Source organism: Phyllopteryx taeniolatus, chromosome 20 (genome assembly GCF_024500385.1).
Source record: "Phyllopteryx taeniolatus isolate TA_2022b chromosome 20, UOR_Ptae_1.2, whole genome shotgun sequence".
Lineage (NCBI taxonomy): Eukaryota > Metazoa > Chordata > Actinopteri > Syngnathiformes > Syngnathidae > Phyllopteryx > Phyllopteryx taeniolatus.
Genome location: NC_084521.1, coordinates 14,731,217 through 14,755,552, shown reverse-complemented (window position 1 = coordinate 14,755,552; position 24,336 = coordinate 14,731,217). Strand labels below are relative to the sequence as shown.

The following is a 24,336-nucleotide window of genomic DNA, read 5'->3' as shown; positions in this document are numbered from 1 at the left end:
CCGGTTGCAGTACTGCTTTCTGCTCGCTTGAGGTCCTCCTCGGCCAAACAAACCCTGGATAGATAGATAGATAGATAGATAGATAGATAGATAGATAGATAGATAGATAGATAGATAGATAGATAGATAGATAGATAGATAGATAGATAGATAGATAGATAGATAGATAGATAGATAGATAGATAGATAGATAGATAGATAGATAGATAGATAGATAGATAGATAGATAGATAGATAGATAGATAGATAGATAGATAGATAGATAGATAGATAGATAGATAGATAGATAGATAGATAGATAGATAGATAGATAGATAGATAGATAGATAGATAGATAGATAGATAGATAGATAGTCCTCGTAAAGGTCAACCAAAACGTGCAAAGTAGCACAAACGACCACCAGACCGTTTATCAGTAGTATCTTTTAATCTTTGGAGTCACGTACAACGACAACCTTTGTCACCGTTCTGCTCTTATCTTCTTTGCATGCGTCCTCAATTATCCGCCACAGGCCTTCCTGCTCTCAGCACTGTAACCTCAGCGTGATATGAAACATGTCGCCGTCGGTGTTCATCTCCAGCGGATGCCGAGCAGGTGGCAGCTGACAGCCCACAGCTTTAAAGCGGTGCCGTCGTCTCGACCCGCCCTGCAACCCTTCGAATAGGCGCAGTCCCTGCAAGGAGAACTCCGTTAGTACAAAGCATTGAGGTGATCCGTGCAGACGCTCCCGGGCACGTGGCCCGGCCCCGCAGACCCACTTGTAGTGCTCCCCGTTGAGCAGCTCGCTCTCAGGAGTCACCACGCAGTAGATGGTGGTGTAGGCCCCCTCTGCTGACGTCTTGAGCAGAGAGGAAAACGTTCGGATGACGTCCGCCATAGGCCTCCTGATGTGCCTGGTTATCTCGGTGTTGACGGCGCCGGGGTCCACTGAGTAAGCCATCACTCCTAATGCTGGAAGCAAAACGTGTTTCTTTCACATCAGCACATCCAAAACTGCTGCCTCACAAAAAAAAAAGAGACCATTTTGTTGGACCTCCCAACTTGCTCGACTTCCAGCGTTCCACTTTATATTTGCACGGACGGCTCAACATTTGACTTTGGCATTTAACCCGTCGCGGCAGCAAAGCAAAGCGAGCACAAAGCATTAGTTCAAAGTCGGAGTCGTTTCCACTTTCCAGCAGCACGATCAGTCACTCTGCCTGTTCATATCCCAATGAATTGTGCCAGAGTGGTACTTTAACTACTCAACTTCTCCCAGCTGCGCTCCGTACTGACGACGAGATTACATGTTATTTGATGATCGTAAGAATTCAAGTGTTCAACAGTGTTTGTCGTAGCACGTGAATTGTCCCAATATGGAACTGTTCAAACTTGATCTTGTCTTAGGAGAGCTTCTTGAAGGATCTTCCCTCACAATCACAATCCCCTGGCGAGTCAAAGTATATAACACAAACAGACCTTTTGCTTAGCATAATTAGCTGAAAGGGTTTGCGGTATTCACACTGCTGCTTCTCAAAGACAAACATTGTATCCTCCTCAAGCATGCTTGATTCCTTCTCAGTCCCTCGCCAAAAGCACTTGTGGTTAATGCATGTGACTCTCACATTGGAAAGCAGCCATTTTTATCTGCACATTGGCGAGTACAAGGCTAAGAGACACATAGAGAGACTTAAAAAGACACAAAATACCCTCGGTCCTCTTGGCCAGCTCTCTGGTAAACAGAATGTTAGCCAACTTGCTCTGTGCGTAAGCCTGCACAGGGTGGTAGTTGTTTTCACCGCCCAGGTCATCAAATTGGATCCTGCCCATGGTGTGAGCGCTCGAGGAAAGGGTGATGACCCGGGAAGGGGCAGAATGCTTGAGCAAGTCCAGCAGCAGGAAGGTAAGGAAAAAATGACCTGGAAGATTCAAGATTCAAGATGTTTGTCATATGCACAGTGAAAACACAACGGTAGCACTGAGCAATCGCATTCTTACTTTGCTCGTCTCGCTCCACTAACACAAAGAAAATAATGCGAAAGATAAATTATTGGTTGGCCCGTGCACTACCTCAGCCTGCGCCAGGTTTCGAAGAAATGGTGTGAGGAAATATGAAATGTTAATTGATGAATAGCAATGTGAAATATAAATGTAAATGTGAAATGTAGATGTTAAATCCAAATCTAAATGTTAAATATAAATATGGAATCTAAGTCTAATTCTAAGCGTTAAATCTAAATGTTGAATCGAAATCTAAATGTTAGATATAAAGCTAAATTTACAGGTTCAATCTAAATGGCAAGTTTTTATAATAACGTTAGATCTCAATATAAATGTTAAATCTAAATGTTTTGGTTAAAACTAAAGATTTAGCGAATATTCAAAATTCAAACTGCCGCTAACCGGATGGACTGTAATAAAAAAACAGCTTGGGGAGGTCTTAATGGGTTTTGGAGTGTGCAAAAATACATGAAAACCATCTTATCTGGGAAAATTCACTCTTGACCATAGATTATAGTGGTACTAATGACCTGAAACAAGATTTGGGAAAACTTTATTTGAAGAGCACTTTCAGTTTTTAGGGCCCTCTCACATATTGTATGCCAACTCGTTGCAAAGGGAAAACGTTGACCTCCAGTGTTCTTATCGGTTCCACATATTCTGTACTGTAATTCTTTTTATTGAACCACAAATAACATGGCTCACTTGTCACTGAAGAAGTGGATTGCCCTGCTCGCAGTAACTGTATTATAACAATACAAAGAGACGAAATAAAATTAGACTGTGGGTATTTGAGAGCCTCTCGTCTCCATTCATTGACTGCAACCGTGCATTTCCGTGACAGAGACTCTCCACGCTTTGCTTTTGCAGAAACAGCCACATATGAAATGATAAACATAGTTAAGCATTATTGTTAAACGCAATATATGGTGTCAGTTACCATTACAGTGTTAAGGAAAAATTAACTATTTAACCAACCAAATTCGAACCATAAAGACAATAGTTACATGACCTACGGCCTTTGATTTGAGACAGAGATAAGAGACCCCAGTTTTATACCCAAGTGATTGACTCCAAACTGCGTCTCAAATCCGTCCACAGTGGTGGAGTAAGCGCAAAGAGCCACGCCCGCGTTGTTGATCAGGTAGTGCAGAGACTTCTCAGCTGCAAATAGAATGAATTGATTTCATTAACATTCAGACTTTCACACTTTTAGAATACGCGAGCACGTGCGCCACCCACTGTTGTAGATATTCTCGGCAAACTGGCAGATGGATTTGGTCTGGGCCAGATCCAAATGCCTGGCGACGACTTTGGCGCATGGCACCTCCCTCATGATGTCTCGGACCGCCTGCTCTCCCTTCGCCATGTCCCTGCAAGCCAGAATCACCCTGGCACCTGGACAGGTTAGATGAGAAGGGTTAACAGCCAAGCCCGTGCACATTGAAATGTGAGGAAGATCACGTGAGGTAGATTGTGATAGCTACACTGCTCAGGCCTAAAACACCAAATCACCAGAACACTCAATAGACGCGTATATCTTGCCTCTGATAGCCAGGTCTTTTGCCGTCTCTTTGCCTATTCCTGTGTTGGCACCGGTTACGACAGCCGTCTTCCCGTTCAGACGAACATCGGACGACCACTTGGGGATAATCAGAGACCTGTTGAGTAAGAAGCGACGCACATTTGTTCAAACACTATTTGAAAAATGATCAGTTGTTTTCTCGACAATAGAAGCAGTGAATATAAAAGTACTATTCAAAATGCTCGCAGAAATAGTTGCATATTACTTTTTTGTGAAATAAAGTTCAATGTCCATCTGGGTTTCCCAAACATTTGCAGGTAAAAAGTCAAATAACAAATGTTCTTCTTCACCTCACCGAGACCCAAAATTTGCAAACTGCATCAAGTATTGACATAAACGATACTTTTCAACTTATAATAGGGGAGATAGGAGACATGCATTTTGCTCCACAAAATATGAATCAAGCTTTATTTTAAGAAATGTTGTGCCTTCTTGATGATCAGTAAAATAGCGTACAATATTTTACACTTGATAATAAGTGACCCATGACAAATTGGAAAAGATGGTATATTCCCGATTATAAAAGTGCCTCAAGGTTAGAAAAGCAGCGCCTAACCTTTTTATTTATTTATTTTTTTAACCTTCTGAAGATTTCATATCAGTGAGAAGCAATTAGTAATTAGCAAAAGATATAGTAATTATGCATTTAAAAGTATTTGCGTTTAGGTTTCTTACCTTATAGCTTGCATCTTGGTGCTTTAAAATGCGCAATGATGATGTGCTTCGGAATGTTGAGGCAAGGATGTAGACGGAGGACTGGCACAGAAATGAGAGTCTACCGCTGTTGTAAGACACAAACAGCTGCTGTGTTGTGATTGGAACTAATCAATTAAACTGAGATGTTGATAGGGATCACGAGCTGCTCCTTTTCATGAAAAGCCCAGCAAACAGAGAACATATTCACACATACAAATGCCAATTTTTGTAATTTTTCAACTGGTCTTCAAATTTTGATCAGGAGTGTACGTTCCAGGTTTGAAAATGTGTACTGGCATACTAAATCTCAAAGAAATGCAGCCCTATGGGGGGGTACGAGCCAGTGCAAACTGTAGGTCGGTCCCAAACCCGGATAAATGCAGAGGGTTGCGTCAGGAAGGGCATCGGCTTAAAACTTTGCCAAACAAATATGAGCAGCGGTGTTTTAAGGCTAATAAGAAGTGGGACACTGAGGAGAGGAGACAAGGATACATGGATTGTATGCCAGGTTGGAGAAAATAATCTCAACAGTTTGGCCAGACAGAGGGATAGACATGGGAAGGATGTGCAACAGGTTAGGGTGCTTAAGGATAGAGATGGAAATAGTGTGCTGGATAGATGGAAAAAATACTTTGAGGAGTTGATTAATGAAGAAAATGAGAGAGAAGGAAGAGTAGAAGAGAAGTACAAGTGTGGTGGACCAGGAAGTGGCAATGATTAGTCAGGGGGAAGTTAGAAAAGGCATTAAAGAGGATGAAAATGGAAAGGCAGTTGGTCCTGATGACATACAGGTATGTGCATGAATGGGAGGGGTGGAGGGGGAAGAGATAGCAAGGGTGGAGGACTTAATACTTGGGGTCAGGGTGGGCAGGAAGTGAAGAAACGGGTCCAAGCAGGTTGGACAAAGTGGACGACGGTGTCAGGTGTGTTGTGCGACAGAAGAGTCTCTTCGAGGATGAAGGGCAAAGTTTATAGAACAGTGGTGAGGCCAGCCATGATGTACGGATTCGAGACAGTGGCACTGAAGAGACAACAGGAAGCAGAGCTGGAGGTGGAGGAAATGAAGATGTTGAGGTTCGCTCTCGGAGTGAGCAGGTTGGATAGGATTAGAAATGAGCTCATCAAAGGGACGGCCAAGGTGAGATGTTTTGGAGACAAAGTTAGAGAGAGCAGACTTCATTGGTTTGGACACGTCCAGAGAGAGAGAGAGTGAGTATATTGGTAGAAGGATGATGAGGACGGAGCTGCCAGGCAAGAGAGCTCGAGGAAGACCAAAGAGAAGGTTGATGGATGTCGTGAGGGAAGTTGTTCGAGAGGACGATGCAGGAGATAGGCTTACATGGAAAAGGATGACACGCTGTGGCGACCCCTAACGGGACAAGCCCAAAGGAAAAGAAGAAGAAGAGATTAAATCACAAAACGGCAGACAAGCCGAAGGAACAAATATGAAGTTCATAGAACTTGTTGATGAACAGAACAGATCTTGTGGTGTTGGACAGGGTTGTGCTCAAGACCCCAAAAATGTCAGCTGCATTCCACCGAGTTCCAGGAAGTTGGGAATTCTACGCTGGCACACATTCATCTGTGGCCTTGCTAAGACGCTTGATGTTCATGTTGTCTCTGTATTTTATAGAACGCATTTGTGCAATGAAGCAACACGAGTGTCTGTCTGTATATGATACTGCAGGCAAAATATTAGAAATACTTCTCAGTATGATGCCGTGCAGCTCAACACATCTGCAATTAGTAACCCAAACAATACATATAGAGGCAAATTAATACACCTGAAAGTGCAATGATTTATTGGATCTATCTATATATATATATCCATCCATCCATCCATCCATCCATTTTCTTTTACCGCTTTATCCCCACGCGGGTCGCGGGCGTGCTGGAGCCTATCCCAGCTATCTCCGGGCGGGAGGCGGCGTACACCCTGAACTGGTTGCCAGCCAATCGCAGGGCACATGCAAACAAACAACCATTCGCACTCACATTCACATCTACGGGCAATTTAGAGTTGTCATTCAACCTACCATGCATGTCTTTGGGATGTGGGAGGAAACCGGAGTGCCCGGAGAAATCCCACGCAGGCACAGCGAGAACATGCAAACCCCACACAGGCGGGGCCGGGGATTGAACCCCGGTCCTCAGAACTGTGAGGCAGACGCGCTAACCAGTCATCCACCGTGCCGTGTGTGTGGTGAAACATCAAGATTTACAATACTAACCCTTTTTTCTTTGGAATTTATGCATACTGAAAGCTGTGGAATAATATTATATATATTAATATAGCATTAATATGATTAAATATCAGTACTTTATTTATTATAAATAGATATAAATCCATCCATCCATCCATCCATTTTCAACACCGCTTTTCCTAGTTAGGGTCACGGGACACTGGAGCCTATCCCAGCTGACTTCGGGTGAAAGGCGGACTACACCCTGAAGTGGTCGCCAGTTAGTCACAGGGCACATATAGACATGGACAACCATTTGCACTCACATTCACATTCACAACGTCACTGAGTGGGAACTGAACCCACGCTGCCTGCACCAAAGTCAGGCGAGTGTACCACTACACCATCAGTGACTCTTAGATACAAATCATATATTTTATTATTATTATCATTGTTATCATCATGATTGCTGATTGTGACTTTGATTCCTTGTTTTACAAATTACAATGATGATGACCTCATATTAACCATAGCAGGTGTATTTTGACATTTTTTAATGAAATAAATATAATTATATTTGCATAATAAATACATATAAATATAGCCTGTATTTTGTAATTAACATTGTTATTATTACTATTTGTAAATCCTGAATTTGAATCTTTTACTGAATTACAATGACGATGGTCTCAAACTATGGTCTATTTGGAAACCACCTTGTATGTTTTGAAATATTTCCTGTAATTTACCTTACTATAACAGTATCCACACATTATTGTTCAACTGCCCTTTGCTATTTCAAATCAATTTCCTCTCACTTTATATCCAAAACTCTTCTCTACACAATGAAGTCAAAGCGGAACAAGGAAATTGAAACCCTTCCATCCACAGGTGAGACGGCTGTAATTTCAGCGCTGCATGAATGTGGACTTTCAGGTGCTTTCCACAACAGGAAGTTCTGGTTGGCAGTTTACAGTGTTGCACTCCTCTGGAGTCTTCTCTATTGGAATGGAGGCCTTGAAGTTCCTCATTATTCATAGTAAATACGATGTGGGTGCAGCATTATAGTGTAGTACATGCGCTCAACACGAGGGTGAAGTGTAGCACCAGTGTTACAACGTGGAGATTCAATGTGAAGATTGCTCACAACTTCCTGTTTTCCATCCTTCAACTAACATGAGAAAAGGTGCTCATTTATGAACACATGGCTAATAAAAAATAAAAAAAAAAGTTGTACAGCCCAGCTCTCCTCTCATGTGGTACCCTCCACGGCGCCGGCCAGACAAGATGGTGGATTGCCCGCACTTTGCAGCTGCTCGAAATCCTCCTACGCATGATGAAAGCCCGCCTGTCTTCTGAGAGCTAACACAAGAGCAAAGAGGCCCCGGCCACATGTGTAATTAACTGGGCCTCAAAAAGATTCGACATCATAAATGGCTCTTTGGTTGTAATTTGCCCATCCCAGAATAGCAAAGCTCCCAGAGAGAGGCCACAAGGCACAGGATGGGCGTCAGCCATCTTTTGACAGGATGAGATGCAAAACAGTTTAATTTCAGTCAAAATATTCATTTTGTCATCCACTGCAATTATTATGATTGTCCCTGTTTATAAAATAAGTGGTTGGAATATTCATTCTTCACATATACAGTAAACTTTTGGTCAACCACATTAAAAAACAAAAAAAAGATGAATATACAAACAATGCAAATTTGTTTCAAACAAATTATTATAAAGACATTTTCATTTTCTTCATTAAAGCCTGCATGTTAAAACATACTGAAATAAAAATAGTTTATCAAATGCATAGCATTTTTCCAAGAGAAACTGCACAATTGGTGCAGTATGAAAACAAATCTTCATACAGAGAAAAAAACAAGATTCGTACCAAAACTGGATGTGTCTCTTTATTACATTTATATAAAAAAAAAGCTTTCCATTGGAAGAAAGTTACTCTGAGAAAGGCCAGTTAATATTTTCCTTAAAGAAGTTTTGACATCTCCCGTCTAATGTAGCCAGGAGATTAAATTTCCCACCATAAAAAGATTTGTTTTCATGGTATGATTTTATAAGGCTTCTAACGATTCCTTCCACATTGCGAACATTCGGATCTTTTAGAGACGCTTTTCCAAAGTGGCAAACGATCCCTTTTAATGGTGCAATTGAAATGCACTTCCAGTAAGTCTGCCAGCCTGAACTTGAGTTAGCCTAATACAATTACCCCGTTGACTGGTTGGCAACCAATCCAGGGTGGGATAGGCTCCGGCTCACCCTTGACCTTAAAACGACAAGCGCCATAGAAAATGGATGGATGGAGTAGTTGAAAAAGTGTGTCGATGGTGAGAGAGCATCATTGCTTTAGTGCTTTGGTTTCCATTGAGACATTATGCAGTCATCTTTGGTGCCTGCGCGGTGTCATCCTGCAATGGCTTTTGGGTAAAGTCCCCCGCTGACCTCAGACTACTCTGGAAAAACGAAGCAGTCTCATTGGCCTGTTCTTGTACAGGACTCGCAAAGTCGTCATCCAACGGCGCCGCAACGCTTCCGAGAGACGTCTGACCGACGTAAACAACGATGACGTCACCGCTGAAGTTCACCACCTGACCGCTGGAGATGAAGGTGGTGTTGTGACTCCCCGAAACTTGACCTAGTCGAGACAAAACACTGTGAGCAGGAGATAAAGAAAATTGCAATAAACATAATGCAGAGTGATGACTTCGCAAGAGCTGCATCAAAAAAAACAAAAACAAAGAAAAAGATCAGTTTTCACCAACAGAGTGATTGGTTTGCAGTTTAGTGCACTTCCTCACTGGCAATTCTTTTTTTTTTTACACAGCTTTTGTCTTGAAACTCAGATTGTATAGTTAATATGTAATAAAGCGGTGAGTTTAAATACTTACTAAAGAAGAAAAGAAATATTATATTTCTTTATTGTAATCATTTCCACCCCTTTTCTGTACCACTTATCCTCACGATGGTCGCAGGCGTGCTGGAGTCTATCCCCGCTATCTTCGGGCGAGAGGCAGGGTACACCCTGAACCGGTCGCCAGCCAATCCCAGGGCACATATAAACAAACAAACCATTTGTTGCTCACATTCCCACCTACGGGCAATTTAGAGTCTCCAGTCAACCTAGCATGCATGTTTTGGGGATGTGGGAGGAAACGGGGGGACCCGGAGAAAACCCACGCAGGCACGGCGAGAACATGCAAACCCCACTCGGGATTTGAACCCCGCCCGGTCCTCAGAACCGTGAGGCAGATGTGCTAACCAGTCGCCCACCGTGCCGCCGAGTCATTTGACCGTACATATAAATTTAAAAACAATACAATTGTCTTTTTTTTTTGGTCATAATAAAACTGAAAAAAAAAGTGTGACAAAAGAAAGGCCCACCGCTTTGTAGTGCAATATAGATGTTTTCTGGCCCTCGTTTACTTTTACTGATCTGCATGTTTTAGCTTGGGAAACCTAAGACCACCCTGAGGAACATTTTGTTTACGATGCAAATGAGCCTCAGGAGATGCAGAAAAGTGGGTGTTCAAACCTTTCATTCAGTTCAACCTCAGTACAAACCATATTTTTACACAGCGATGGCTGCATGCAAGCAGACGCAATAAACAATTTCTATTTGGGAGCCTTTTTCTCACTTTAAGGCCACTGCTTTTTTTTTAATTTGACCTTCTGTCTGACTTTCCCGCCGACGGAAGGAGACGACGTGTTGTGACTCTCACGCACACACACACATACCGCATCAGACGAAAGCACACAGGCAGCCGCGTTGACAGAAAACAAAGAAAAACACACGAACGTAGCTGCAGCAGAGGCAGGCAAACAACTTATTTTTCCTGGAATAACAGCGTGAGAGGTCGAACTTGAAAATATGTCCTTCCACCACAAGTTTGAAAACCAAGCTCTCTGGAATCTGCTTCTCTTCATCCCTTCCAATATCTGACTGATTTCTCTGGATGCCCAACAACAGCAACATACTGTAATTTTAAACCGAGCTGAACGCTGACAGAACATCTCTGCGTGTATTTTTCATTATTTTACAAGGATAATTCCTCAATGGCAAGATATCCTCTATTAACGTATATATGGAGCAGACAGGTGACCTTGAACTTGAAATAGTATTTGCGGGAAGTCCATCTAATGCACGCGTGATGGGAAATGGTGTTTGTTTCAAGTGTGTAATTATGGGGTCCCGTTATCAAGCGAGAGTCTTACAGATTTGTGTGTGTGTGTGCGTGTGTGTTGGGTGGATGGGGTTATGAAAGTATTACTCAAGCTGTGCACATCTTGTTCCAATTAAACCTGTGGTCACTTTGCGCAAGTCTATGAAATTCTGAGGAAACAGGAACTCTGCTGATGGCATGGCTCACACTGATGCGCGCGCACGCGCACGCACGTACACACACACACACAAAACATTGTGTGTCTGAGTGTGGTTCTGGTAGTCCACTATTTAAAAAAAAAAAAAAAAAAGTATCCTTTTCATTTTTTTGCTGTGTGGTCCAACACATAACATAGCGTATGTATTGAAAAGCAACTTTGTCACTTAACTCTATTTTACCCAGTCCTCTACTATGTTTTATTGCCAGTGGGTATGTGATATTATCCCACTACGTGGCTTTTTTTTTCTTAAAATAACAGCCTACAAATATTTGGAACGGCACCTCGATTTCAATCAGGGAAGTCGATGCCATGGCAACCCAAAAATATCTACTTTTATGGTGCGTAATGTGGTTGGACCAGCCTTAAAACACCTCTGCTAATATCATTGTTTCAGAGATGTGCGCTTGGACAACCAAACTTGAATGCATTCTAAAAATGTTACGTTCCTATTTTTGACACTGTGAAAGCGCATACATTAATTGGCTTGGCATTGTTAGCTTCTCCGTTTAAAACAATGGCAATACATGATTGTCTATATTTAGTAAGTTTTGGGTCCAGGGGAGGAGTCAAAAATCGAATTGCTATAAACCTACTGCAACCATTCTGTGGATTCATGTGATTCGTGGAGGGAGGTCTGTCTTTTTGGCCCCTGTAAGAAATATTCAACAGATGAGCCATGGGACGCTGCAACTTTCCAGTAAAACCCAACATACATTTCAGATCTGCGATTCTTTCTTAGTCTTGGAGCTTTTCTGTGGAAACCCTAAACGGCGAGTGTATCAAACTGTGTATGGCGGAACAGTGAGGCGGCCTACGCAAACAGCGCAGCGGATCCACCTGGCAAACACAAAACGTGCATGCACACTAGCACATCATTTAGGTTTTTTCGAGTCAGTCATGAGGCCATCTTTGTTACATAAAGAAACAAATTGTCTTGGCAGAACTAGTGACCAGGGGCGTAGCACCAAATTCTGGGCCCCCATTCATAAGTCCCCTGTGAAGGGCCCCCCCCACCCTGCCCGACAGCCACCACTGCCACCCTGGACACACAAACAGTGTAGTCCATCCTGAAGTTGTTTGACTATAGTTTGTGCATTGTGTGGTTTTAAGTTTGAGTTCATAGTATTGGCAGGCCGAGTAATGAGCCCCATGCGAAGTAGACTAAAATAAAGACAACTATTATCATTTCCTTCCCATAGGTCATTGCAAAAATCGCTCAGGCTGCTGTGCAATACTGTGCCCTTTAAAAATCTACTGCATACCAGTAAGCATCCCAGCAGCTAGGATACATACGCCATTAAGCATTTTTTTTTAAAATGATTAGCAGCATTGATATCATCAATAAAAACTAAGAAACATATTTTTCAAATAAAGCGTAACAACTGGCATATCTGGATTTTTGTGCAAGTGCAAGACTCGCTGTGCGTGTTTGCCAATTTGGCAGATGGATCCGCGCCGAGCGCACCCAGGGTGGGTGGGCCCTTGGAGGTGCGCTTGGAGGCGTGAGATCTTGGTGTCAGAAAGTTCGTCTTAATGCTTACTGTGACCGCCTTTAAGTTTTGGCGCACGTGATCTAAGGCGATTTTGGTGCATTTGATCGGGGAGCATGTGGGCAGACGGAATGAAGTCAGCTGGAGACACACCTACAGTGGCGCAGACCGCCCTTTTTTTTTTTTTTTTTAAATACACTCGCTGCGGGCATCCGCCAAATTAGGAAAACACGTTCCAACACGTGTCCGCGCAGAATTACACCACGCACCACGCACCACGCCTGATTTCAGATGGTCATGAAGTAGACCCCAACATTTTTTATTATTGTACTTATATTCTATTCGGTCCCTTCCATGTATCTACGCAAGCTAACCAAAATATTGGGAAAACTGCTCAGTACAACACAGAGCAGCTCTACTGCATACCTTTTTTTTTTTTTTTTTTAAAACGCACCTGAGGTAAGAGTTGGTTCTGCAAGCTGACTGTGAAGACTTCCAGGGGGGCACTCGAGCTCTGTGTCCCCAGACAGAAGTGTTTTTCCTCTGCTGTCCTCCCAGGAGGCTTTGTGGCCTTGCTCCTGGCTGGGGGCCTCCTGAGGCCTTTCTGAGTAGAGATCTCCAATAGAGGAGGAGGTCTTTAAAGGGCTAACCGAGGTCATCACAGAGGGCCCACTGTTGTCTGTGGAGGAGGAGTCTGTGCTTTCCAGTCTGTAATATCCCTTCTGCTTCACTGCTGTTATGTCTTTCAGGTGACCTTTGAACTCTGGTCTTGGCCTAGCCTCGCTCAAAGGCACGCAGAGCTCAGGAACAGAGCTGGACGGAGGAGTGACCGAGGAAGAGCGGAGGAGATGGGGTGAAAAGGAAACAAGAGAGGCAATGCTTGCCTCACTCTTGGCTATGTGGTCCTCCTTTGACCTCCCTTCTGCATGTAGACCACCACAAGAGCAAGTCCAGGGAGTCCCAGGGCTGACAGCTTGGCTACAGTCCTCATTCTCCCCGACCTCCAGAGGCTCCTGGACCTGAACGCCGCATATGCAGGAACCAGGCAACAGCGGAGAGACACTGGTGAGTTCCTCGTCTTCCGACACCTCCTCGGGACCACTGGAACCTTGGCTCTGCTCCTCCGTCACTGCCTCCCTCTGTGGGCCTTCAGTCGTGGTCATTTCCTGGGTCTGAGGGAGGGAGACTGCAGCAGCGGGAGTGCAGGGGAGTAAGGTGCATGGGGCCTCGTCACCATCGCTCATGTGGGGGGCTTGGCAGAAGAGTTTGGTGGTCTCACACGGGCTGTATTTGAGACCTCCTGCTGCTCCACTGTGGTAAAGAGGGGCCAAAGTCTCCTAAACCAACAACAAATAAAACATGCTTCATGTTGCCTCTGCCAGTGAACTTAAATGGATGCTTTTATAACTGCGTGTTAGTGCAGCAAGCACTACTCAAAAGTATGGTTAAAATCTCTGGGTAAGGATTGCTTATGGACCCAGCACAATTGAGGAATAAATCAATCAATAAATGACATTTTGTAAAAACATGGATCATGCGCCCAACATTTTTATTTTTGATTTAATAAAAAAGGATTAAAAAAACAAAAAAAATAGCTACAAAATTGCCACAAAGGATCTAGATTTTGTCACTGAAGTGTGATGTTTTGCAATGAAAATGCTATATTTATCCCCCAAAACACTTTATTTTGTCCCAAATATGACACATTTTCGCCACCAAATATTGTATTTTGCCACAAAAACAATTGCCTCATTACATCATAATGTTTATTTGTAAATAGACGGAAATTTCACTTTACCTGCTGTATCCTTGTCCTTTTCAGATTCTGAACGCAAGATCGCAGATTAACTGGAGAGAAAGCATTTTTTTTTTCCCCATTTACTTTTCACACAGGCCGGTGGATGCCAGCTTGAAACCAAAACAATGTACAGTTGCAATTTACCGGAGAGTAACTTGAGTTTGTCTTTGTAGCAGAAGAGGAGCAGGATGAGGAGACAGAGGACAGTGATGGCTGACAACACTGACACGATCACCCAGGAGGGGGCAGCACCTACAGGTAGCATGACGTCAGAATATTTAGGATTTGTATTGATTGATTGATTTATTTGTATGATTTGATGTGATTTTCCTTACTGGAGACAGGTGGTCCACATACAGCGTTTGCGTGAGCGCTGCCCGGTGCTGTCTCACTCCTGCCCTCTGCCTTACAACTGAGAGAAGGGAGAATGAAAGACACAATAAAGTGAGTTACTTAATAATAATAATCTTGGTCCACAACAAGAATTTTGCGGAAATTTCAACAAAACGTTCAGCCTTGCATCAGTTTTCAAGTCCTGCCATCATGTGCTGTGTTACAAACACTGTCTTTTGCGATGGAATTATACAATGTTTTTTTATATATATTTTTTTTTTAAAAAGCAACACTTTCCACAGAAAATGCTTCATTTGGCCAGACAAAAAAATCAATTTTGCCAGGAAAATGTAAATTTTTTCCCCCCACAAAATTAGGTGACTAAAATGCTATATTGTGCCACTAAAAGGCTATATTTGGCTTGAAAATGCAAAAATCTGCCACTAAAATGCTATATGTATCCATGCAAACTTCTATCACAAAAATACTATCTTAGATCAGTAAAAGTACACATAGACATAATAATGTAATTTTCTTTTCCATAAAATGCTATAATGTCACTAAAACACTATGGTTAGCCACAAAAATGCTAGATTTACCACAAAAATGCTATACTACTGTATTAGGTCACTAAAATGCTTAGGTATAGCCAGTAAAATGCACCTTTTGCCTCAAAACGCTATTTACGTTCTTAGGCCACAAAAACAAAAATACAATATTCAGTCACTAATATGTTTAGCCACATCTTCGGTCATTAATATGTTGAGCCACAACAATGCTGTATTTGGTTAAAAACCGCTATACAGTATTACCTCAATAAAATGCTTATATTTAGTCAAGTAAACTCCAGTTTTACCAAAAAATACTATACCTAGGGTGTCAAACTCGTTTTCATCTCTGACCACATCATTGTTGGCTACACTCAGAGGGCCATTATGACTGTAAATTTGTGAAAACTATATCGCCTCTTCATTTTATTACATATCCACTATTGCCACTGCATTCACTCGTTAAATCTATATATTTTGGACAACAAATTGAATTTGAAATATCTTGGAAAATAGTGGCAAGTAAATAGCACAAACCCAAATTAAGTTCAGAAGAGATTTGGTGAAGATAAATGATTTTATATCTAGTAAAAGGGAAGTTTTGGTGCAAATCTATTTAGGAAGAAATATCAAGGAGACACACTATTTGCTTTAGTGGGCCACATAAAATGATGTGGTGGGGCGGATGCGGCCCCCGAGCCTTGGGTCTGACACTTCTGCACTTTTAGCTCAGTAAAATGCTATGCAAGCGACAATAACGTTAGTTATGCCACAAAAAGGATGCAGAGCCACAAAAATGCTATATTAGGTCTCTAAAATGTTCTGTTTTGACAGAAAAGTGTTATATTTTGCCATAATGGCATTATACTTTGTTACTAAAATGTGACATGGTGCCACCAAAATGTTGCACAGGTCATGAAAACGTTATATTTTGCCCCCAAAAGGCTATAGTATGTCGATAAAACGCAGTACTTCGCCACAAAAATGCTATGTTAGGTCACTCACTGAAATGCTTAGTAAAGCCACAAAAATGCTAGTTTTGCCACAGAATCTATTAGGTCACTAAAATGCTACGTTTTGCCACGAAAATGCATGAAAGAGACCAAATCAACACACTAAACCCGTTTGGGGCTGTGGCATACGAGTTCCTTTGTCTGTATTGCACTACTTTTAAAATTAATCTGAAGGTGGTACAAGGTAAAAATAATAATAATAATAATAATAATAATAATGATGAAGAGGTCTATGGAAACAATTAAAGTCTCAAATGTCAAGATAAAACCATGTGGACAGTTAATTAAAACCTACCAGTAGTCCATGTGTCCCTATCTATAGCTAGCCAGCTGTGCAAAGATTGATGGAGGGAAAAACATGTTTCTCCCTCTTCTACTTTTGGACGGGAGCACAAGTGGAAAGTGATGTATGTGATCCAGTGTTCCAGAGGAAGCGGTGCGTGCGTGCGTGCGTGTGTTACTCATCACAGTTGGCTCGCAGTGAGCACACCAACCAACCAAGTGTTTTTCCCTTCAAAATGTCAAACCAAGATGGAGCGCGTGCACCTACTTCGTCCACCGTTTGCATTGCTTGGTGTTGTTGTCTGCAGAAAAGAATCCTTTCTTGCATGGAACACAAATCTTCCTTCCATTTATGGACTCTGGAATACAATATATACATTGTGCTATGCCGCTATTGTTGTACTGTATGTGTGTCTCCTTTATGGGAGAAGTCCGTCTGACCTGGCTCCACCTCTAGTCCGTACCCGGGGCGGCAGGTGGGAATCTTTTCACAGAACTCACAGTTGATGGGAGAACACTGGAAGTTGGGAAGACAGCGACAAGGCTCCTCCGCCTCCAGATTTTCAGGCCGTGATATGAAACCTTTACCTGGAAATAAGGATACAGACGACAGTGTCACAATTTGTCCTGAATGTTGGCGTGTCCGATCGTATTTTCTTAATATGTTTTGGATTACAAAGCAACACTGCGGTCTTGTGGTTAGTGAGGCAGCCAAGCAGTTTTGAGGTTCGGGGTTTGCATCTCAGCTCAGGCCTTCCCGTGAGGAGTTTGTATGTTCTTGCTGTGATTCCGTGGGTTTTCTCCGGGTACTCGGGTTTCCTCCGCATACCAAAACCATGCACGTTAGGTTCATTGAAGTCCGGGGCGAACCGCATGTCACGCCCAAAGTCAGCTGGGATAGACTGTGCGACTCTCCCATAAGCCCACTCAGAACAAGCACTATGGATATGAAGTTGAGTGGACTCTAAGACTGCAAATCCTTGAATAACTGACGTTCCTTATAACTGCCATGAAAAAAATGACCGGATTGGTTAAAAAAAAAAAAAAGAAGAGAAAAAGAAACACGTGAATAAGAGGCAGTTTCCTGGAATAATAAAAAATAATAACACATTTCAAAATTAAATAAAATCTAGCGTAGTTGAATCTGCGAATGCTGAACTGCAAATACACCAGGGTCCGCTGTCAGGTTGTTTGTATGCAACATGCTTTACATTTTAACTTGCTATTGTCTTAATTTCCCTCTTTGTACATTCTCTTGTGAATATAAATATAGAAGTAGATTTCCTTCCCCCAAAAAGAATTTCCTTTCTCACAAAAACATCACTGTAATACTTTGGTTGTGTGTTTCAATTGTATTTGTACGCATGTGTATGTCCTGTACGAATTTGACAAACAGATGACTAACTTTGCAATCCATACAGTATATCCACACACCTACGGTGCAAAGCATTCTGTAAACCATGTTCTTGATTTGTATTTTTCAAAGTCTGATGCAGCTCTTTAGGCGTACCTAACAAAGTGAATGTAAGTGAAGTGCTGATTTTTATGCGTCACCGTTGCAAACCAGTTCCAATCAGTATTAGCAGGATCTCTCACAGCCTATGCACTGTTTATGTATAGTATAAATAAATGAAAAACATGATGTGTGACAGCAGGGATAATAATAGCAATAATGACAGCGATACTGTACTTTCATTGGCATTACACCATTAAAAAAAAGTTACATCCAATTGGTGAGTGCAATAGTTCTAGAGTTCCTGACCTGCATCACATATTCTCTGCTGGAGGCAGCGCGTCTCTTGGGTCCAGTAGGGCTGGTACTCCCCGTGAGCACATTTAACACACTTGGTCTGATGGGATTCGGTGCACTCGGCAAACACGCGCAGACCTACCAGGAGAAAACAGTCGCATCTCAAGTAGGATGTGTTTGTGCCAATTACGTGAAAAAAAAGCTAAACAAAACAAAAAATGGTTACCTGGTTTGCATTTATTGCAGCATCTTGAGCCTTTTAAGTACTGCTGTCCGCCACACTGAGGAGACTTGGAGACTGCATTCTAAAAGATATTTTGACAGCAAAAAGATCATTTTTTCCCCATTATTCTGTCTAGACATTTGAAGCAATAAAAAAAAAAAAAGAGAATACCACCAATGTGAGCGTACATTTTTGTTTTAAGGGCCTCTTTCTCCCTTTCTCCATATCCATGTGATCATTGGATATAGTGGTGAGTAATGAAAGGAAGAGGACAAAACTTTTTTCCGAGACGTGCCCTGGAATTATTTCCGCAAGCTCAGAAGTACCTGACCAGAATCCAGACCATCAAACCAAACTCTAGTGGCACCCACTTACAAGAGGAGCCATCTGGAATCAAACAGAAACCTCCATTTGAATGAGTGAAAGGATTCTCCCAGGAGACTCAAAGGTTCCCCCCCCCCCCCATCCCCCCACCCCCACCTTTATATGCCATTAACGATAATATAAAGGAATACAAAAACCATAGCTGATATGATTGTTTCCAGTTGAAACAAGTCCCTACAAAGTGGAAGACAAGCAAAAAATTGTACAATTCCGAGTTCATTCAAAATTGTCTGTTCAACTACGCCTGAAAAGCCACAGAAAAGTTCACGTAATCATGCTCATCAAATGTGACTTGAAACATTCTTTGGACAATTATTAATTATTATTTTTGTGTGCTGCTTCTGTCCATTTTGCTGCTGGCAAAAAAAAGGCTTATCCTATTGTTCTTCTCTTCTATTCTAATATTTTATGATGGGAAAAGTTTAAATCAGGGATGTCAAACTCATTTGACTTCACGGGCCACATTTGCCCCAAATTGACCTCAAGTAGGCTGGACCGATATATTCGTTGCTTATTGAGCAAAATAAATAACGTCTTAAATATTAGCCTATTGTATTGCTATTATAGTATCTATTTTCACAGAACTGTGGTGCAAATGTGGCACAGCATTTATGAAGTAAGCTTAATTTGCCTCTGCAACTTGGCATCTTTTAGTGCGTCAATATCAGGTGACAAATTGTGCAGCGCAAGCAATTTGGCCATGTCATTTAAGTGGTAAGTGCCATCCAGTGGACAAAATTTGCAACAAACGTTACTTTCATTGAAAAATAGCAGCGAATCTGTTTTCTGTCCCCACAGGACGGATTGAACGGCGGTTCTGGCCCGTGGGCCATACATTTGACAACCCTGGTTTAAATGAATTATTTGTCATACCATTTTGCTTCTTCAGTCGAACCACTCGAGGTGGTTCGACACGCCTTTTGTGTTATCAATTTGAGGCGTTTTTACCTGTTGACGTGAGTGACGCACGAGGCGTCTCGAAGAGTGGAGGCCAAATGAAGCATTTCTGTTCAGTAAGATTTGAGTTTGATTTCGACACCCCTAATGAGCTCACAGCCATATCTGAGGTGAACCCTTGACAATTTGCAGTGAACAACAAACTGCAGGAATCCGCGCAAACACATACCACAACCGAGCATGTGAGCCATATTCTCTTCCAGTTTGGCAGCTCAACACAATACGCATTTAATGCTGACACATATTGTTCTCTGTCTTTCTGTCATTTTAATGCTGAAGATTAGCTCAACAAGGGAGCTAAATTGGAAAAGAAGACGAGGGCCGACACGCACACACGCGCACGCGCACACACACACACGCACACACACACACTGTTAGGTGCTAGTGGTGAATTGCTTGCCACATTGCTGAAGCAGTGAGTTTGCTTGTTTTGACAGTAACGATGCCAAAACCTCAGAGTCTGATCTAAATGTAGAAAAATACAACCTAAATACAACCAGCCGGCTTTTACACATTCAGCCCTTTCTTTCCCATGATATATATAATGGTACATATATAAAATGGCATTTTAAAAAAGATATAAAACATGAACGCAAGCAACCATTTTCCCATCTGTTGTCGTCCTTTTCATCTCGGCGCCAACCACCTGCAGACCATGTGAACGGAGTCGGTGATGAAAGAAGGAAAGAAGGGAGAATGAAAGGAGGGACTGGAAGAAGGAACGCAAGAAAGCTTGACAAAATGACAGGAAGGGGAAAAGAAGGTGCATTTAAGGTAGAAGGAAGGCCAGGAAGGAAATGGAATTAAGGAAAGAATCTGAGATAAATTAAAGGAAGAAATGCAGGAAGAAATAAATCATAGAAAGAAGGAAAGCAGAATGGAAGGAATGAGGGGGTGAAGGAAGGAAAGGAGGAAGGCAAGGATGCATGAAGGAAACTGGGAAAAAGTAAAGTCTGGAAGGAAGGAAGGAAATACAATGGGAAGCAGGACGGATGGGCAGAAGCTAGAGAGGATGGGATGATGGACTGTAGGCCAGACGCAGAAGGAAGGTAAAAAAACAGATGAAGGACAAGAAGAAAGGGTGAAGGAAGAAGGGAGGATTTAAGGGACAAAGTTGGGAAGGGAGAATGGCGAAAGGAAGGCACTAAGGAAGGAGGGAAAGCAGCATGGAAGAACTTTGAAGGTCAGCTAGATAGTGAGGAAGGAAGGGAGGGAAGCAAGAGGAAGATGGGAGGGCTGAAGGAAGGAATAGAGGAATAAAGGAAGGGAAGGAGCAAGGAAGTCAGGGATGACTGAAACTAAAGGAAGCGAGGCATGAGGGACACTAGAAAGAAACGAACGGTTGGAAGGAAGGAAGGAAAGAAAGTAGGAATGAAGGACAGAAAGAAAAAGGGAGGAACGAAGGAAGCACAGATGAGATAAAGGAGGGCATTCGCGTTTGGACACTAAAAGTGGCGCAAATTGTGTCGTTTGTTGTAAACCCTTATGATTATCGGTAACATTCGCAACGCAGGCCTCGAAGCTAACTTTAGCCTCCGTGCGGTCAGGCGCTGTGGGAACATTTGAGAGGCTGAACGAAGGGGGGGGAGGATCCAAAGGGAGGATCCAAAGGGTGGACGAATGGGAAAAAAACAACAACAACAAAACTTTTGCACTAATGTGAAAACGACACTTTGAACACCTTTCTGTCAGTTTTGTTGAAAAGCCGTCAGCCTTCACGTGATTTGCATCACGGCCTCGGCAGCCGGAGGCGAGGCGCCAATCAAAGCGCCGTTTGCCTTTTTGAACACTTTGGTTGAGATTCACCAGGGTGCAGGAAAATCAACACCTTGCAAAGTTGCCAGGACTCATTTCGTGTATATTTTTAAACGGCACACCCCTTTAGGAAAGCGGAACATTTCAAGCGGGACAACTCGCGTTTGTCGTACGTGGAGCGGCGGCGGGGCCTCGTGGTTAGCATCTCCGCTCGGGCCTTTCTGGGAAGCTTTTTTTTGGGCATGTTCTCCAGCTTTTTCCCAAATACCAAAAACATCCATGTTGGGTTCATGAACGCCTCGAAGTTGTCCACAACCTAGGTGGTCTCAGTGCCCTGACTCGGGACCAGTCCAGGGGGGTCTACCCCATCTCACACCCAAAAGTCAGCTGGGATAAGCGCCTGTGGATGGATAGTATATATATATATATATATATATATATATATATATATATATATATTTTTTTTTTTTTTTTTTTTTATTATTATTTTTTTTTTTTAATAAGAAAAATCACTAGGTGCACAGTCACTGCATTCAATGAGCATAACCCAATAAGTCAAACACAAAAATATTAGTTTTGCTCACTTGGCAACAGCGAATGGATGCTTGGATGATGCATCAATAAAAAGTTGCGAGGCACACGCACAAATCGGTCAGATTGCAGCACGCGTCATTCACCATAATTACATCAATCCGCGTCATCAAAATGAAGATGGAACAAATTGTGACCGAGAAATTCTCTGGGGGGGATCCTGTGAGTCAGTCATTGCGCGACGATGGCGAGAACAAAACCAAAGCCGAAGGTTTGCAGCGTCACTTGCAAAACATGCAACAACAACAACAACAACAAAAAAACACACTTCTCCACACGAGGACTGCTTTCTTTTCCCAGGATGCCCTCTGGGTTGGGCAAATGCAACTTGCACACGAACTGTCACGCAAAGATATTGTGGAGGAGCAGAAAGGAGCGAAAGAGGTCAAGTTCCAGTCATCATGATGGCGCTTACTGGAACACGAGCTGTGTTAGATAATGAGGGGGGGGCCCAACGACCACATCTTGTGAAGAACAACTGCGCAGAGTTGCATGAAGCATCATCAGGGACAACAAGTCACTTTCAAGTCTTTCTACCCCCCCCCCCCCCCCCCCAATCAAAACAGTCCACCCCCTCCTCCCCAAAAAAATCCAAGTGATGATACCAGCTCATTCTTCCGAATCAGTGACTGACCTGTGCGTAGAAGGCAAGCAGGGTGCATGCCACCCAGCATGGCAACATCCACCTTGGGGGGACGTTTCGTCCCATATCTGCCGTCCGATGAGGGCCCGCGAGGGACAAACTTCTCAACACCTCGCGGTAACTCACTCCTCACGTGCGCGCGTGCACTCCGCGCCGCAGGGCATTCTCGCGCCTTCTTCTCCCCCTCTCCCCTCGCCGTCTGTCTCCAGTCACCCGCGCCTTCTGTAGGGGAACGTGCGTGCAAAAGCTTGGAAATGGGAAGAGAGAGAGAGAGAAGGAACTCCTCCCACACAGCGTCATATGTTAAGAGAAGTGGATCCCCCTCCCTCGACACACCTTCTGGTTGTTCTTTTTCCTTTTTTGACCCCAACCCCCCACCCCACCACCCCACCCATGTGGACAAGATGAGATCTAATACAAGAACTGTATCAAAACAAAATCTTAGCACACTTAATCCTTCTTGACCAGGGACTCCAGGCACATGCACAGACATTTTTGGGGCAGGTGCAAGGATGCAACTCACTCATTTTTTGACCCAGGCTTGGGACTGGCAGTGGTTGGGGCCCTGGCTGGGAATACAACCTGCACCCGCTTAAATAAAAGGCGGCCACATGTACCACCACTACGTTGAACTTTCCCAGTATGGCCACTGGCAACAGGAAGGAGATCATGTCCCTCACTCCGAGGAACCACGATTTCATCTGGTGTTGTATTCCCAACTACTTCATTTGCATGACAGACTTGTCACAGCTCACTCTTGGCATGCCAAGATATAGTCAGATCATTGCAAAATGACAGTTATGCAAATGTTTAAACCATGTCAAAGGATAAAAGAGGGAAGGAAGAGGAAAAAAAAGGCAAACTACTATAACTAGCTACAGCAGCTAAAAATATATTGCTTTTTTGAGCCATAAGGCAGAGCGATACTGTACTGTATGTTAGTTGAAGGTGCAACATAAAGAAAAGCGAGAATAAAAAGGATTTTAAACACACGCACAAACACATCCCCCCCCACCCCTTAAAAACTTGCTGACAGATGCTGTTTTGCGGTGGGTCCTGTGGAGCTTGCACAGTAGCAATTAAGATCCAGATATGACTTTTTTTTTTTTTTTTAAAGCAACCCTGAACACCAAAATGGACTCTGAATGTACAACAAATATTCACACAGTTCCCCTGCCGGCTCCAATAAAACTCAAAACAGAAATCAAAGCGTAGCTTGTTTCGCTGCACGAAAACGTAAACTACAGTAACTGCAAGCAGACTCCGTGTTGTTTAATGAGCGCCTCACTTCAAAATGACCTGTAGACATATTTTTAAGCTCTAAGCATGTTTGGTCACGTTGGTTTTGGCGTCACATTGGACTAATCAAAGTTCATAAAAATGCAAACACTGCATATTAATGCAAGAATGCTGCTGCTGAAGAAAAGTAATCTTCAGTGACCTTCCAGCGGTATTATGGAAACAGACATGACCCGTGAGTCACTCAAGTCACGGTTGTGAGTAAGACATGCCGACTGTATGAGGGCCACTTCTACATGCACCGAAGGTCTACACATATTTGCATGACCACGCCTCTTTTGGCAGGCAGGGGCATGCTTGACACCAAGAACAAGAGTGTATCAGCCAGCAAAGGAATGGGAGCTCGTAGCAGAACGCATCAAAAGGTTCCAAACACGCCCCTACTACTGATCCGTATCAATTATTTGTCCACCTGCACAGTTATCAGGAAGAATAG

At 42.9% G+C, this 24,336-nt stretch overlaps 2 protein-coding genes across 3 annotated transcripts; both read right to left on the bottom strand.

Annotated features, from left to right (window-relative positions):
- Positions 1 to 411: 411 nt before the first annotated feature.
- Positions 412 to 7,839, bottom strand: si:dkey-73n8.3 (uncharacterized protein LOC100150965 homolog). Its single transcript, XM_061757656.1, has 8 exons — positions 6,299 to 7,839; positions 4,242 to 4,347; positions 3,527 to 3,642; positions 3,224 to 3,379; positions 3,041 to 3,145; positions 1,690 to 1,899; positions 760 to 952; positions 412 to 674 (listed from the first exon to the last, which is right to left on the bottom strand). The coding sequence occupies exons 2-8, from the start codon at positions 4,253 to 4,255 to the stop codon at positions 572 to 574; spliced, it is 897 nt and encodes a 298-aa protein (XP_061613640.1). The 5' UTR covers positions 4,256 to 4,347; positions 6,299 to 7,839; the 3' UTR covers positions 412 to 571.
- Positions 7,840 to 7,975: 136 nt separating this feature from the next.
- tnfrsf11a (tumor necrosis factor receptor superfamily, member 11a, NFKB activator) lies at positions 7,976 to 22,867 on the bottom strand. 2 transcript variants are annotated; one of them, XM_061757654.1, is made up of 10 exons: positions 22,593 to 22,864; positions 18,275 to 18,353; positions 18,061 to 18,186; positions 16,740 to 16,886; positions 16,567 to 16,657; positions 14,458 to 14,534; positions 14,267 to 14,374; positions 14,123 to 14,172; positions 12,779 to 13,661; positions 7,976 to 9,089 (listed from the first exon to the last, which is right to left on the bottom strand). In XM_061757654.1, exons 1-10 carry the CDS (start codon positions 22,665 to 22,667, stop codon positions 8,827 to 8,829), a joined length of 1,899 nt encoding a protein of 632 aa, XP_061613638.1. In that variant the 5' UTR covers positions 22,668 to 22,864; the 3' UTR covers positions 7,976 to 8,826. The 2 variants fall into 2 exon arrangements, with proteins under 2 accessions (XP_061613638.1, XP_061613639.1); XM_061757655.1 differs by having other exon boundaries at positions 8,971 to 9,106; positions 22,593 to 22,867.
- Between the last annotated feature and the right edge of the window lie 1,469 nt (positions 22,868 to 24,336).

Bases quoted from the DNA above. Each gene is read 5' to 3' on its own strand.
- si:dkey-73n8.3 (XM_061757656.1), bottom strand. The intron at 3,380-3,526 runs GCAAGATATACG...TAACCTGTCCAG, and splicing joins AAAAGACCTGGCTATCAGAG to GTGCCAGGGTGATTCTGGCT. The intron at 1,900-3,040 runs GTATAAAACTGG...TGAATCTTCCAG, and splicing joins GTTTGGAGTCAATCACTTGG to GTCATTTTTTCCTTACCTTC.
- tnfrsf11a (XM_061757654.1), bottom strand. From the start codon at position 22,667: ATGGGACGAAACGTCCCCCCAAGGTGGATGTTGCCATGCTGGGTGGCA. The intron at 14,375-14,457 runs GTAAGGAAAATC...TGCTACCTGTAG, and splicing joins ATGTGGACCACCTGTCTCCA to GTGCTGCCCCCTCCTGGGTG. The intron at 14,173-14,266 runs GTAAATTGCAAC...CTTTCTCTCCAG, and splicing joins CAAACTCAAGTTACTCTCCG to TTAATCTGCGATCTTGCGTT.